The following is a 15,397-nucleotide window of genomic DNA, read 5'->3' on the forward strand; positions in this document are numbered from 1 at the left end:
ACTCAAGTTGAGCGCCATTCACCCTTGCCAGGCAAGCGCGACCCACAGACAGTAACATTGTCAAAGGTGCCCGCGAGATTCACGGATCTGTGGTGTTGACAGAACAACACAGCAGGGGGGACGCGCGACTGAGGCGACTGAGAAGACTGAGAAGACTGAGAATATTGGGTACGCAAACTGCAACGATTGTCGTCGGTCACCGATCGCCAGGGACAGAGTAGACAAAAAGGCGCGCTCAATCGCGGGACCAACAGGAGTCTGTCGATCGCCAGAGATTTCGTTGCTGTTTATGGTTTTTCCGATCCGAGACAGAAAGACGACGGGAATCTGAGGAGCTGACTTTGAATTCTTTTGCTCCTCATTTCTGACACTCACCTGACTTTCCTATGACTTTCCATTCTTACTGTTTACAGTTCCACACAGTCCAGCTTCACACCTGATCAAACGAAGACTCCTCTTCCTTGTTTCGGTGTCGTCCTATGTAAAGATGTCATGGCATCATCGGCCCGGCCTTGCAGCTCGATGCTGACCGCCTCTCCCCTCTCCTATGTCACTTTCTCACTGCCGCTGTTGGACTGCTCCCACGTTCTGTCCCTTCAACCAATCCCGCGCTGCCATAGCGTCATCATGCATACCGAAGATATGAAAATGCCATGGTCAACAGAGCCCCAAAGCTAAGCATGTGCGTTTTCTGCAGCCTCCCGCCTCGCACAATGTACCATGATACCATTCAGCAGCTCCGCCACTCATAATGATCTATGGTCGAAATCCTGCACAGTATCCACAGCGATTAATCTGACCATTACCGTCGTCTCTTGTGTTCGATGATGGCGTCGACGTGCATCAGTCGCGTATCTGGGCGGATTGCGACCAATCGTTCGACGATTCCCTCAGGCTTGCAGAGGGTACCAGAGTTCCCATGGTACTTTCAAAATACTATCCAGACATGGCGCACTTCCACTGGACCCACGAGGGAACCGCTACAATGCCATTGCCATAGCAGCTGACCCCGTGCAGGCTACGCCGCCCCTTACGTACATCCTGACCGCGGAGTATGTTCTGGTGTCACTCCAGAGTCGCCTCATCGGTGAGTATAAGAAGGACCTTGAGCCGCTGCACATTCCAAATTCTAGTCATCAAGAGTTCACGAAAAGTATATCCAGTTGCAAAGTCACACCAACACCATGGCTCCCATTGCTATCACCCCCCCACCGGTCGAGCCAAAGCAGGTTCGACCTAGCATGCAACGTGCCAATACTGCCAATATGGGCACGAAACGAAAGATCATCTGCTTTTCAGGTACAATCATACCGTGCGGCAGTTTAGAGTTTGTCTAACCGCTAAATCTAGATTTCGACGGCACGATCTTCATGCAGGATACCGGTCATGCCCTTTTCGACAATTTCGGCTGCGGTCCGGAGAGAAGGAAAGTGCTCGCACACCAGCTAGAGTCGGGAGAACGCACGTTCCGAGAAGTCTCTGATGAGCTTTATGCCTCACTCGACGTGCCCTTCGAGGACTGCTTCGAAGTTATGAAGACAGCCTTGGACATTGATCCCGACTTCCAGACCTTCCACGAGTTCTGTGTCAACAACAGCATCCCCTTCAACGTCATCTCCGCCGGCCTTAAGCCCGTATTACGAAGAGTTCTCGACCATTTCATTGGAGAAGACATGAGCAAACATATTGAAATTGTCGCCAACGATGCCAAAGTCACCGCAACCGAAGAGGGAAACAAGTGGCAAGCAGTCTGGAGACACGAGTGTGAACTTGGCCATGACAAGGCTCGGTCAATCAACGAATACAAGGCTGCTGCCCGAATGGAAAGTGACAACGGCACAATACCAATGATCGTGTTCATCGGTGACGGCGTCTCAGATCTCCCCGCCGCACGCGAGGCCGATGTGCTTTTCGCGCGCCGAGGCCTGAAGCTCGAAGACTACTGCGTCGAGCACAACATCGACTACATACCCTTTGACACATTCGCCGATATCCAGAAAGAAGTTATCAAGATCGCCAAGGTCGACGAACAAAAGACTCGCGGCAAAGGGCTTCCCTCCAACTTCAACCCTCGTGCGAACATGTGGAGAAGAGTCAGCAGCAGAGCCGCCGTGCCCATTTTTGCCGCGCTCTCTCCGGCAAAGGAGGAAAAGGCTTTCCTGTGGCCAGACACCTTCACCACGCCAGCGACCGTGCCGCACAATGTGGAGGCGAAGGTGGCTGTCGCTGCTCCTGTGGCATAAGATCTGTGCCGGCGATGTATGCATGCATGGCAGCACCATGTGCTTGACTCGCTTTTCACTTCTTTAATGTGTGACGATAGCGATTGGCGTTGGACGGGACCGAGATACAGTTTGGCGACCTGAGACTTGAAATCTAACAAAAATAGATCCGTCTAGACAGATGGATATAGACTCTTGTAGAGTGTAGAGAGATATTATCCTTTTGAAGAGGATACTCAAGACTGGTAATGAAGATCAATCTTGAAACAAATTGCTCGGTACCTAATCAGACGCCCTGTTATCACGCTGCCTCTACCCCATACAAATCTATGGAAGACTCTGACCCGTACAGTTTGTGTGCTTTCCGGCACAAATCGCAGGCAGGCATATCCCTCGGGATAAAATTTCCAGTTTCCACGAAGCCCGCAAACACCTCGCAATGCTACAGTAACATATGTAAAGACGTATCGTGACCTTGAGCAGCGCCGCCGAGTGTGAGTACATGTACGGAGTACGTGTTTGTTCCAGGAAATTACCGCCGTCCCCACCAACATCTGTCCATCTATCTATCAGTCTTGTCTTCACCTCAGCTCAGAGCCCAATCTTTACTCATAGGATCAAACACGATCGGCTGCCTCAGATCCACGTTCACGTCCGCATCCACATTCACATCGACGTTCAGGATAAATTCGGTCTGGTTTGTCCATTCATTCATTCGCGTAACTCTTCCCTCCCTCTCCTCCCAATGACACGACCCCCCGCCATCCGAACAATCCCACCATCATTCCACGCCAAGAAATCGCAGGTCCTCCGCTCGCTGAACCAGCCGACCGAGTCGTACACGGACAATTCCCCCAAGGGGACCGTGGACGCGCAGATCCGCGACCTGATCGACGAAATCAATGCCTACGAGGGATTCGTGACGACCAGTTCGTGCGCCGGCCGGGTCGCCGTGTTTGTGGAAGGGCCGAGGCGGGAATCGACGGGCGCGGGCAAGGCGAAAGGTATTATCAGCACGAGCACAAGCACGAGCACAGGCGGCGGTGACTCACTCGTTGGAAAGGGCGGAGCGCAAACGGGGCATTCCCAGGGCGATGGAGGCGATCTGGTCAACGACGACGACGACGACCGTGACGACGGACGGCATGGGCCTGTCATTGTTGGTGGTGGTGGTGGTGGTGGTGGAGATTCATGGGTTGGAGTGAACGGCGCGAGTACGAGAGCCACCACCACAGCCCCAACGACGACGACGACGACGACATCACCCGGCGGCAAGGGTGGCGGACGATGGCTCTTCGTGTCTCATGATCGGATTACCGTGCCGAGGTCACGTTGTGGCACAATCACAACAACAACGACGACGATGATGACAGATACGAGTACGGGTACGGGCACGAAAATCGATAAAGACTACAACACGATCCATGGAGAATATTTCTCTAGACTGTTCAACCTGGATGGTAAAGGCGAGGCGGCCCCCATCCCGGCCCTGTCCTCACCGTCCTCGTCGTCGCCACCCCGGTTGGTCCATCTGACCTTCTCGCCGCTGATCCTGCACATTCACTGCGCGTCGCTGCTGCACGCGCGGCCCCTCCTCGCGGCAGCCATCAACGCCGGCTTCCGCGAGTCGGGCGTGCAATCCCTGCGCGTGCTCGATCCTCAGGAGGCGGACAAGGGCGTCATGGTCGCGGTGAGGACGGCGGGATTGAGCTTCGACACTGTGGTAGGGTACGTGGACGAGAGTAAAGTCGAAGTTGACGAGGGAGAGGGAGATACTGCCGCGCCCCAGCACAATGAAACAGTCCATCGGATTGTAGGAGAGGAGTACTTGCGCATGTGCGTCGCGGTGGTCAACCAGCGGTTCGGGTGGAATGAGGAGAGGAGAGAGCGGTTTCGAGAGGAGTTGAAGAGGGCGATGGAGAGGGAGGGCCTTGCTTCTGGTGTGGCGACCGGTTGGGAGGACAAAGAGGCAAGAAGGAAGCGGAAGAGGGAGGAAGGATTGGCGAGGCAGATGAGGACGAGGAGGGAAGGCGAGGAGGAAAACACCATCAAGGACGATGTGTCGACGTGGAGACACGAGGTCGACACGGTCAACACGATCGACAATGTCTTGGATGTGCTTGACATCGGCTGAGCGGTGCTTCAGGCTGTGGGGAGCCCCGAGGCGATGACTGTGAGCCTGGACGGACGGCATTAAGAAGATCTGCGAATGCATTATTGCTAGCGTGGGAGGTCTACGCCTTCCTTCCCTTCGCCAGGAACGGCCGCCTCCTCGACTCGCCTCTGAGCAGAACCTCGTCGTCCATCCTCACGATGTCAAAGTCCGTCAAGCCAGCGTCTTGGAAGTACTTCTTCAGCTCCTCCTCGCTGAACCCCATATGCGCGACGGTATGCCTAGCCGGTTGCTGGCCTGAAGATGACTGCTCGTCCATCGCATGCGTCACAAAGTCCAGGATGAGAAACACGCCACCTGTCGTCAAGCGTTCAACAAGCCGCGACGTCGCGAGAGCAATATCTGGAAAATGGTGAAATCCCAGGCCTACGACAACGAGGTCGAAGTTGAAATACTCTGGCGGCGCGAGACCTTTGGGTGAGGGTTCTTTTGCATCGAGGAGGTTGCCGACCACAGCATGCGCGTTTAAAATCTCATCATCTCCACGAGGGAGTTCGTCCGCGGACGACGACAATGCTTCGGGATTTGGCCCGAAGCGGAGATTATATGCTTTCACCATGTTCTCGCTGAGGTCAATGCCAACGTACTCGGTTGCGCGGGCGCCAAGTGCATGTGTGATTGTGCCTGGGCCGCAGGCATAGTCGAGCACACGGACGCCTCGTTTCCCTTCTGTCGGTGAGAAGGTCTTTTCGAAGGCTGTCGAAGGATCGAGGAAGTCGACGCCGATCCAGTTTATGTGCTGGTGAATGAAGGCAGTGATTTTGTTGAGCATGTCGCGCTGCCATTGTTCCGCTGAGTATCTGCAGGCGAAGTCACTGTTGGTTGAAGGGTTAATCAGCTATTCTCCGCGGGTTGCATGGTGGAATGTTGCCGTAGCCAAAGGAAGGCAGATGGAGCTGAGAAACGCCCGCTGCTTACATACTTCCAGTGTGTTCGGTTCGCCTCAGTAAACGCTTCGTGATCTTGATGCCCATGATGGTGATCGTCGCTGTGGTTGTGGTGGTGATGGCTCTCCGCCATTGTAAATAAGGATAATTGCAGAATATTGTTCAAGAAACTCAACGTCGGTAAGAACAATAGGGCAGAGAGTCTCTCGTCCACCTAGGCAGCTGCCTCTCAATATATTCACAGCGCACCCTACCCCGACCAGTCTCAATGTATCCGAAGGAATACCACCCAAAGTGAAACTCAGTGCGCTCGGAGAGTTTTGGGCGTTTGCGGAGAGATGTTCAGCGGGAGCTGGGTGACACTTCGTGAAATAGCCTGAGTATGTTTGCGGCAGAGGTGCAGTACGCCGTTTTATGTGGCGTCGCCTGAGCACTCGAATGCGCCGAGAAGCAGCTGTCGACTCGGCTGGAAGATACAGTATTGAACCCTGAGGGAAAGAGTCGAAGTGATTGTTGCGGGATGTGAAAGTCGCCGGGGTCCACTGCGACTGCGTGAACTTGGATAAAGCTGTTAGTCTCCGGCTATGGTTGGGAAGATGAGAAGGCGACACGCTCAAACATTTGCGAGTATCCTCATGAGGCCGTCTACCGCATGATAGAAGGAGAAGACTCGCTACGTACTCTGTCGGCACTGATCGGACTCGGATTGCGCTCAGCTTTCACCACGAGTCAAGCTTGCAGAAAGATTTCTTCGCTGCCATGGAGCTTCGACCGACTCTCCCTCCAATATACCACCCGTCGCCTCAGACTAGCTAGCATATGCTTAAAACTCTGGGTTGAACATTGTCGTGTTGGCACAGTGTGTTGCTGGTCGACTCTGTGGGCGGGCTGAAGCGGAGTCAGATAGAACACAATTCCGCTCTCAATGCGTACAGTGAAGAGACCTCGAGGCGCAAGACCATAGGCTTGTAGGAATCACGATATAGAAAACGCTGAACACATTTTCAGAGAATGCGCTCTCGAAGGAACCAAGAGCTGAAGGCTGGGCCATCTAAAGTGCAAAACTGTAATGACGTCAACAGACGCGGCTCGACGCGTCCAAAGTCTCGCCAATCCCCCTGCAACAGCGAGTTGCACTTATTGGTGTGGTCGTACGGCTTCAAGCGTCCACGTCGAGCAGTGCTTCACCAGCGCCGGTTGTGTGTATACGTTGTCCATCCCTATATAGTGTACTTACGTCGTCATCGGCTCTTTGTCGAGAGACGTACTCGACAGCAAGTATGCCAGCACGGAAGTCAGGGGCATCTAAAAAGGCAACACCTGTTGCCCCGAAATCTCACAAACGCCAGGTATCGGAGTCTACCCCAGCAGCTACGCCGGGAAGCAGGGCATCGAAGAGAATCAAAGAGTCGGCTGAAAAGGAGCGTCGCACCGGCAAGGTGACCCCGACCAGAAGCAAGTACTTCCACGAGCTAGATAGCGAGGACGACAACGTCGGCGACAATGGGGACGACGATTCCGGCTACGAGGACGAGGATGCGTCAGCACAAGAGGCGCCATCCAGCGATGAATCACTAGATGAGGACGATGATGACTCCGAGCAGGATGTTAGGAAGCGGAAGGCGAAGAGCAAGAAAGCTCCCAAAGGTGCTGGCGGTCTTGGAGCTGCTGTCAGTGCCGTCATAGAGAAAGGCAAGGAGCTGTGGCGACCTGGCGTCAAGACAGGCTTAGGTCCGGGCAAGCAGGTGTTCATCGAAAAGCCCAAACCCAGAGGTGACGGAGGCATCAAGTATCTGCCTGGGACCATCCACCCCAACACAATGGCATTCCTGAAGGACTTGAAGGCGAACAATGACCGGGAATGGCTGAAAAGTAAGCGTCCCATTCAGTGAGGTGGTTGCTCTCCGATTGCCACGCTCGAGCAATGTGCTATCGAGTAAATGACACGTCAGTGCTAACAACCGACTGCACAGTGCATGACCCCGACTATCGACAGTCTTGGAAGGACTGGGAAAGCTTTGTGGAAGTGTTGACTGAAAAGATAACAGAGATCGATGAAACAATCCCGGAACTGCCACCGAAAGACCTGGTGCGTTCAAGCAGCTTATCCCATGGTTTACGCTCGCATTAATGGCTTGACCCTAGGTCTTCAGAATCTACCGCGATATCAGGTTCTCTTCTGATCCTACACCTTACAAGGTTTGTAGCATTTCAGGACTCTTTCCAGGCTGTTTGCACGATGCTGACTCTCCCTGCAAGCCACATTTTTCGGCAGCTTGGTAAAGCTCCCTGCTCGCTCGGTCGAGGCGGTGTTTTGACTTGACGATAGGTCTCGAACAGGTCGTAAGGGACCCTATGCTTGTTACTATGTCCAAATCCAGCCAGGAGGCAGAAGTTTTGTCGGTATGAAAGTTCTCTTTCTTTGTCCACACCCATTTCTGAACTTTTTTGACTCGACAGGTTCCGGCTTGTGGATGCCTGACGCCCAACCTTTGGCTCTGCTCAGACGGAACATCGACCGCAAGCCGAAGAAACTGCGGCAGGTTCTGACTGGACCTCAGATGCGGAAAAGGATTCTGGAAGTCAACTCGAACGATGAGAAGAAGGCAATCAAAGCGTTTGCCGACCAGAACAAGGAAAATGCCTTGAAGACTAAGCCGAAGGTATGTGTATCTTGTTATTCTCTTTTTTCTCGAGGCCGTCTCGTGTCCCGTCTGGGCTGGGCTCTTGGAGTCCAGCGCAGTTGGCAGTCATTGTCTCTAAATCGCCATGCATCGCCATGCAAAGACTCCTCTGGTCTCGAGAAAGCCCTTGGTATATGCAGGGGGCCATAAGCAGTAGCTACTATGTTTCAGCAGCCCTGATTCTGGCCGAGGTCGGTTAGCAGCTCGCCGCTCAGAGTCAGGGGACGAAGCGTGCTTAGACTCGTGGATTTCCCACCGCAGAGGGCGAAGTGGGTGAGCATGGAGGCCACTAATATGAAATGCGGGAAAAAGGAGAACCTGGTGACTGAGCACCCATTGACGCCACATTTCGTATTGGAACATATTGCATATGCATTTGCGTTGCAACTGCGACTGCGGCTGCGAGTGCGAGTGCGAGTGCGAGTGCGACTTCAGAGCATGCGCTACAAAGTGTGCGAGTGAGTGCGGCAGTCAGCGAGTTGCGGTCCCCCCTCTTGGTAGCACCCTCCCGGGTGCTCCCTGTTGACCTCAGTGGCGAGTGACAAGCCGCCCGCGCCGCTCTGACCACGGATAATACCCTTCGGGATGGAGCACACGCCCAAATCGGACTCACCTCTATTCGACTATCTGGTCTCGCTCCCACCTGATCTAGACCTGGCTGACGGTTTCCACTCTGACAGGGTTACGAGGCTGATAATCCGAACATTGAGCTTCTTCGTTTGCGCAACTTCACTTTGGGCAAGAGGATTCCGGATGAAAAGGTCGTTGGGGAGCAGGGGCTGCAGACCATTCTCGACTTGATTGGCGTGATGGTTCCCTTCGTAAGTCCACCTCTTCCGCCTCCAGTCTGTGTCCGTCCACGACTCGGAGAGCCCACAAAAAACTATCACGCAAACTCCAGCCATGACTCGCTCCGGGCTTTGGTGAGAACTCGTGGCGTACACTTTGCATGGGCCTGAGGACCCAATCATACCTCGACCAGGCGCGACTCGGTGGTGGGGAACTGGCATGTGCACAGGCAAAGAAGGCGGGCCGACCTTTAGCCCAAAGCCAGTTCTGAAAAGAACACTCCAGCGTGATCAGTCGTGCCCCGTTCGCGAACTTCTCTGAGCCGATCCATGAAAGGGCGTGCGCTGACCAGAGCTCCACGACCAGGTCACCTACCTCAACAGCGTTGTGATGCCAGATGATGATGAGCCCAGCAGTGACGACTCTGATGGGACCACTGAATAAGGTGATGGTTTGGGCACCTGTGGTACTGCGAATCTCGCCACCACCGTGTCCAACCATAAGCAAGGATCTGACGCTGGCCTCGGGTCGCCGCCCGCGCTGCGTGTGTATCGGTTGTATCTCATGAAAGAACGGCATGGCAGGATATTGCCTCGACAGCCTATGTGCCCACCATTGACCTTGCAACCAATTTTTTGTTGTAGCTAGATGTGTTTGCTTTTAGGATCAATAGATGATAAGGTTGCCGATGAGGTCACCTGCTGGCTGTCGTGGGCGGAGAGAGTCGTGCACTGTGGCTTGCCAAAGATTGTGTTTGCGTTACATTTGGCATCGCTGTCAGTTCGAGTCGGTGGGCCCGACGTGACAACCCAGGAAGACCAGCTGACCAAATACCATGGAGCATGCGTGGTAGCGTGCTGTAATTTGGGAGAGAGCAAGGATCAGCCCTGGCGGTGTCGGAGTCGTGATGGCGGCTCTCTCTTGGGGACGTGGAGCATGCTGTCTGAGGCTTTCAGCTGAGAAGTTAGAAGTCCACATTTTGCCTTTGACGTGAAAAGCAATCGGTAAGATGGCGCCATCCGTGGCAAGATCAAGTCGCAAAGGCAATGTCGACACAGGAAAGGGAACTGTCTTCGCACCTTCACCATCGAACCAGACACTGGTAGTGCCCTGGTGTCCTGGTGTCCTGGTGTTCCCTTCACTCTGCCCTTCGCTGATCATGAGGCCGGGAAATGGCGGTGGGCAACTTCGACTGTGGGGCCTTGTTCACTAGAGGCAGCAGTGCCTAACCCATCAGCAACAAGCCCGTCTCGTCTCGGCTGCAGTACATCAACCTGAGGTCATGTGACGCCAAGCACCTTTTCAAATGACCGTCTGTCCAAAAGAAAAACACGAGCCGAGCTGAACCAAAGGGAATCGTAACGTACCGGTACTGTAAACAATACGAGAACCGGTCCAACTGCAGGTGCGCCGTTAGGAACAAATCTGATGTTTCGCACCGTTGACTTGTTGTCGAATTTCCTGCGGCTTCCTCTCCCACGACTGCTCCTTTCTCAGGCGCGGGTCTTTGCGCTGCAGGCTCACCGGTACCGGCAGTCAGGAGGGCAATTATGGGGTCTGATCGACTACCTTTGTACTTAACACTGTCCCACCCCAGGTCGAAGTGTGCGATGAAAGAGGATAACCACTCCCTAGTCAAATCCTGATGTTACGATCAACGGCTCCAAAATCCGGAGCTCATCAGCCGCCGCGTCAACGGGGTCAGCTGGGCACATGCATGAGGCCTGAGGGCTCAATTCGCGTTAAGAGCAGGCCAGGGAGAGACAGGGAAGGCTCGACTGGACGGCCCGTCTGCAAATGCAACCCGATTGCTTGGTTACACTGCTTCCACATCATCCTGCATGTGAACCTATCTCGCATGCGGGCTCCATTCGCTTCCAGCATGTCGGTTGCACGGCCGAGGGAGCGCCCGGAGCCATGCTCAGCTCGTTTGGGCAACTCGAGGATCAGAACTGTGAGGATGCGCCGTTTAAAGGCCTTCGGTACCAGCCCCCATTGATTGACCATGCACGACAGGCGCCTCACCCTCTCTCACACCTTCAGGCATTCATCCCGCCCTCCTTGGATCCAGTACTCGTACCCTCCCTCCGCATCCGCAGCGCCGGATCCAGATAAAGAAAGTCGCTAGCAACCGTCGAGATCCACGACACCACGGGAGTGGTGCGGTCAGCGAACTGAGCACCAATGGCGTTGCTAGCTCGATAGCATCCCAGTCCCGTGTCCGGTCGCTGTAGGATTCGACTGTGCCTTCAAGAGAGCGTCGACACCGTTGGAGTGGCAAGCTAAACGTTCCGGCACGTTATCATCCTACTTGCATATGCACCACTCACGGCCAACTACGCAGGAAGCTGCTGGGAGGTATGGCCCGGAGGGGTGCGGACAGTGCATCATCACTGCAGGTAGAAGGCAAAAATCGACGCATTCTGAACAAGGACGGGACCTAGGGCAGAGCCGAGCCTGGTACCTTCTTCGCCTTCGGCTAGGGCCTCGACGCCCCCTGTCGCCCTTCCGTACCTACCGGATGGCGCTTCGGCCTTCAGTGAAGGTGAATTTGCCCGAGCTCGCCAATGCCCAAGCCTCCCGGCCTCACCCCGCAGGCTGACGAAGTCTGGGTCCCTTCAACCTTCCAACGTCCTCGCTCCAGACTTTATAGTTCTACAGGCAACACTTGACCGTAGCTTGGGTAGTTCGACGAGACAGTCCTAAGGCCAAGGATGGTCGAGGCATCGGTATGTCCGTGATTCCACTCTGCTGGGTGGCAGGGTCACGGCTGCGCGGGCTTGCGTGGTTTAGCCTGACCGGTGTGGCTCACCTCTGGCTAGTTAGCGGCCATCCTTAGACAGCACCACTGAACGGTGAGCGTCGCCCCGCGAAAATCCGCCGCGGTCTCTGCAGCCTCCAGAGTACGAGTACTGGGTACATCTCCCATTCGACCTGTAATTAACCGCCACTAAGGTCGCACTACGGTGTTCTATGACGAGTCCCAAGCTGGAGCAGACTGTCTAACTAGTACCTCTGGCGCGTTTTATGTCTAAAAAGGGAGCCCTGTCACACTGAGCATTCTTGCTTGAACGACTTACATGGCTAACGGCCTAGTCTTGCATTTGGCTGCGCTGCACAGCTGAAGCAAGGTCAGATGACAAGGGTCTGCCAATGAACTACGTCCCGCCCAAGAAGGGATTCGAGTGAAAGAACTTGAGATGGGATATCCCGTCGACGCACACCGCTTCCGAGTCAAACTTCCCTCCACGGTGCCTGCCTCGCCAGATATTCCTGGGCAACCCGTTAAAGCCACAGTCAAGACTCGTACGGGTAGATGTTGATGGATTAAGGATCCTGCAGTGGGCTGCGTGTCACCCACCATCCGCTGAAGCAAACCGTTGAAGACAAGGGAGGGTGGAAATGTAGCCAACCGGGCAAAGCTGACAGGAATTCGAGGGTGGTACTGATCCTTGAGCCTGCATACTTAGACTGCTGTCATATCATGGTTGACTGCTTCTGTGTCGCACAGCAGGCGGAAGGGTCAGTGCCGTACACACCATGAACGCATGGCTATATCCGGAGATTTTGTTTGTCCCCAGTGACTGCAAATGCGGTAGTTGGTCATGACACCCGACATTCTATACGAAGCATCCATGCCAATCCATGTCAGAGCAGAGGCCCCGTTCAGAGTGTGTGGATGACTCACCGCTCTGAAGAGTGGACGTGTCACATTTCCGATCAGATCTCGGCTTCAGCCATTTGAGATCAGATGCGGAGTGTGTAATCCAGAAACACTGAAGGCGATAGGTACAGAGGACAATCATCGAGTCGCCCTCCATTTCACTTCGTATCGACGTCGTATGATACGGTTTCGTACTCTATACCAAGGTTAGTGAGACAGAAATTTCGCCGCCCCTCTCGACGCTCTCTCCGTCTCTCAGCCCGGCCGACTGCACAGAGCGGCAGGGATGGGCATGGTGCATGAGATAGCACGACTTTTTTTTCGACGGCGTCTGTCCTTGCCTCCCTCTTGCATTGCATGCCAATGCATGCTCCCTGAGGGCCGCTCCTCGAAACTTATGTACGGACCTCCACGCGAAGCACTATGAGCTGATTAGCCACCAGTTGTTTCTGGGGACTAGCACTCTAGCTTGATGGTTAGAAGGGTCTCAAGCAAGAGTGAGGTCAAATCCGGGTCGAGACGCGTGGCGGAAGCTCCTCTAGCAATGTTGCTGGCTCAAAGCCCGGTATTATTCTGCATAGGCACAAAGGCCAGCGGCGACGGCCCGTTAGATAAGACTGTTTCAATAGATCTCCGCGAAGTTACACGGCCATAACCCTCATCCTTCGCTGCCAAAGTGGCATGGTTATTGGTTACGAAGAGGATCGAAGCAGCGCACAGCCGATCTCTGTGCCGTCTAGCTGCATCATATATGCGGACCACCCTTCTCTCACAGGCAGACCTGATTTCGAAACTTCCCTCGCCTGTCCTGACATTGATTGAGTCCGGCAGAGATCAGCCTGTGCTTGTTTGCATTCTGATCAGCGCGTGCAACGGCAATCGTCGGATCCGCGTCTGTTGCGCCGTGCAAAAGAGCCCCTCCACCAGAACATCCTCACACCACTATCACAATCACAAACCGACCGACGGCCAGCGACCACTGCTCGGCGCTGCTACCAGGTCTTACTACACTGCACGCCCGGAACTTACGTTGCTTGCCACCTGGAGCCAGTCATCGAAGCCCATGCGAACCAATAGAGCCCTCGAATCCATCATTTGTTGCATCTCGGGCAGTGCCCCTCATCTAAAGAGTTTGAGGCTAACGACCAAGTGGAAGAGGGCGACCTATTATTCATCGGCTCGTTGCGGCAATTCTGTCCAAGCCCGCGCCCCTTCCTCCACCTCGGACTCGCAGTGACATCCCCTCAGCTAAGTAAAGAGAGCCCGTCCCAGGATCCTAGGGAGGGACGAACCTAGCGGCGTTACCATTCCCGTGGTCACCGCGGAGGTCACTTTTAGCTTGACGCATCTGGCACGTTGCCATCGGATTCACGGGAAGTCTCCCCTCCATCTCCAGCGAACGAGGACAGGGAAGCAACAGTGACTTTGCCGCCTCCCGTTTGCCTTTTCTGACAAGCTGACTGGCATTCGTCCTCGCTTGGCTCCCACTGCTACGGACGGCATTCCAGGACAGCTGCTGGAAACCCATTTTACCCCTCCATCAACATTCGCCATATTCCGCAGTGGACCTACCCTGGTGGCTGGTGACGAGTCCCTCGACGCTGTCACAACCGAGTCTATTCACGCCGCGCGCAGGTCAGGCTGCGTCCAATTAATTCCAGCGACGCAGCAAGACACACCCTGGGTGGAACTTCGGATCGACTCGCGGTGACGCCCCAACCGACCGAAATCCCATCCTTGGTCGGGGGTGAGATTCGTTCGACTCTGTGCGCCATCGTCCGCCATTTGTCACAGGTCGCTGGCCTGTTCAGACGGGCAACAAGGACACCCCGTCTGTCGTTCACATCCTCCCTCTCATCAGACGAGGGCCGACATCATCACGCTTGGCCATTCAACCCACCCCACGTTTAGCGCTAATAGCCGTGCGTCAAGCGGACGAAGCAGAAGAGGGGCAGGCACACTCGCACAAACTGCAAGGCATCCCGAAAAGTGTAATCCCCGCCACACGCCGGCCGCGCTCTGGGAGTCGACAGGTGTCACCGACGGAAGTGGTGGTCAAGCAAAAAGTAAGGGAAAGTCATCCGCCCTTGCTGTGCTGCCAGGACACAGGACACAGGCTGCGACGCCTCGGCTCCCGCACTCCACCGGTGTTCAGCAGCCGTCGCCAGTACGCAAGGCATTCATCAGGCAGCCGAAGGCGCCGGTGAAGAGCACTGCCGCCAGATCACTCGCGGTGTGCAGGCTACGATTACGAGCGCAGGCGCTACTGTCCTGGTGGTGGCAGCAGACCATCTGGGATTTGTGAGAGCACATCCGCGCTAGCACTAGCCGCGGCTCCAGTGACGAGCCTGGGACGGAAGCCCCCCACTTGGCATCTGGCACCTGACAATCCCTGTTCTGCAGGGCTAGTGGCTAGTGGCTAGTGGGCGTCACTACCGATTCTCCGTCCCGTTTCCCTGGGTCCCTAGGCTAGTGCCCTCAGGCTTTCCAGAACAGCACCCAGCAGGGCCCGCAGTAGCGACCAGAGAGGCCGAGAGTACATTTGGCCTGCCCTCCCCTCCCGCCCGAAGCCCTAGCTTTCTTGAGGCGATTCCCTGGGAAAAAAGTCTCTTCCCTCCCTCGGTTGTGCCTGCGGCGGATGAGAGCCTATAGGCACCGCTTGCCACCTAATTCCAAGCACATCTCCAGTTACTCTCCACCACCATCACATCCGCGACATCGCCAATCATCCTTCCTCCACGACCTTTTCTCGACCATCATCGTCATCCTTCAGCTCGTCACTTCTTCACCGACCTGTCCACTCTCACCTTGACTCTCACCCGACGCTCACACGCCCGACATCCACTCGCCTGCGACGGCTCTCACGCAGCCCTCCCGTCCGAACGTGCTTGCCGCAGCCGGTGCGAACACCTGATCCTGATCCTGATCCATCCGCGTCCCCATCGCTCAGCCAGGCCCGACGGACCTTCGTACCCATC

At 55.2% G+C, this 15,397-nt stretch overlaps 4 protein-coding genes across 4 annotated transcripts; 3 read left to right on the forward strand and 1 right to left on the reverse strand.

The window, feature by feature from the left end:
• Window positions 1–1,184: 1,184 nt before the first annotated feature.
• G647_04994 (uncharacterized protein) lies at window positions 1,185–2,243 on the forward strand (the record flags this gene model as incomplete). The annotated part of the gene is made up of 2 exons (XM_008729330.1): window positions 1,185–1,299; window positions 1,351–2,243. 2 exons carry the CDS (start codon window positions 1,185–1,187, stop codon window positions 2,241–2,243), a joined length of 1,008 nt encoding a protein of 335 aa, XP_008727552.1.
• A 724-nt stretch (window positions 2,244–2,967) lies between these two features.
• G647_04995 (uncharacterized protein) lies at window positions 2,968–4,356 on the forward strand (the record flags this gene model as incomplete). The annotated part of the gene is made up of 1 exon (XM_008729331.1): window positions 2,968–4,356. One exon carries the CDS (start codon window positions 2,968–2,970, stop codon window positions 4,354–4,356), a length of 1,389 nt encoding a protein of 462 aa, XP_008727553.1.
• Window positions 4,357–4,456: 100 nt separating this feature from the next.
• On the reverse strand, window positions 4,457–5,167 carry G647_04996 (uncharacterized protein; the record flags this gene model as incomplete). Its single annotated transcript, XM_008729332.1, has 1 exon — window positions 4,457–5,167. One exon carries the CDS (start codon window positions 5,165–5,167, stop codon window positions 4,457–4,459), a length of 711 nt encoding a protein of 236 aa, XP_008727554.1.
• A 1,395-nt stretch (window positions 5,168–6,562) lies between these two features.
• On the forward strand, window positions 6,563–8,123 carry G647_04997 (uncharacterized protein; the record flags this gene model as incomplete). The annotated part of the gene is made up of 7 exons (XM_008729333.1): window positions 6,563–7,154; window positions 7,256–7,371; window positions 7,428–7,481; window positions 7,542–7,561; window positions 7,612–7,685; window positions 7,743–7,945; window positions 8,070–8,123. 7 exons carry the CDS (start codon window positions 6,563–6,565, stop codon window positions 8,121–8,123), a joined length of 1,113 nt encoding a protein of 370 aa, XP_008727555.1.
• Window positions 8,124–15,397: the final 7,274 nt, after the last annotated feature.

The sequence above is a fragment of the Cladophialophora carrionii genome (genome assembly GCF_000365165.1).
Source record: "Cladophialophora carrionii CBS 160.54 unplaced genomic scaffold supercont1.4, whole genome shotgun sequence".
Classification (NCBI taxonomy): domain Eukaryota; kingdom Fungi; phylum Ascomycota; class Eurotiomycetes; order Chaetothyriales; family Herpotrichiellaceae; genus Cladophialophora; species Cladophialophora carrionii.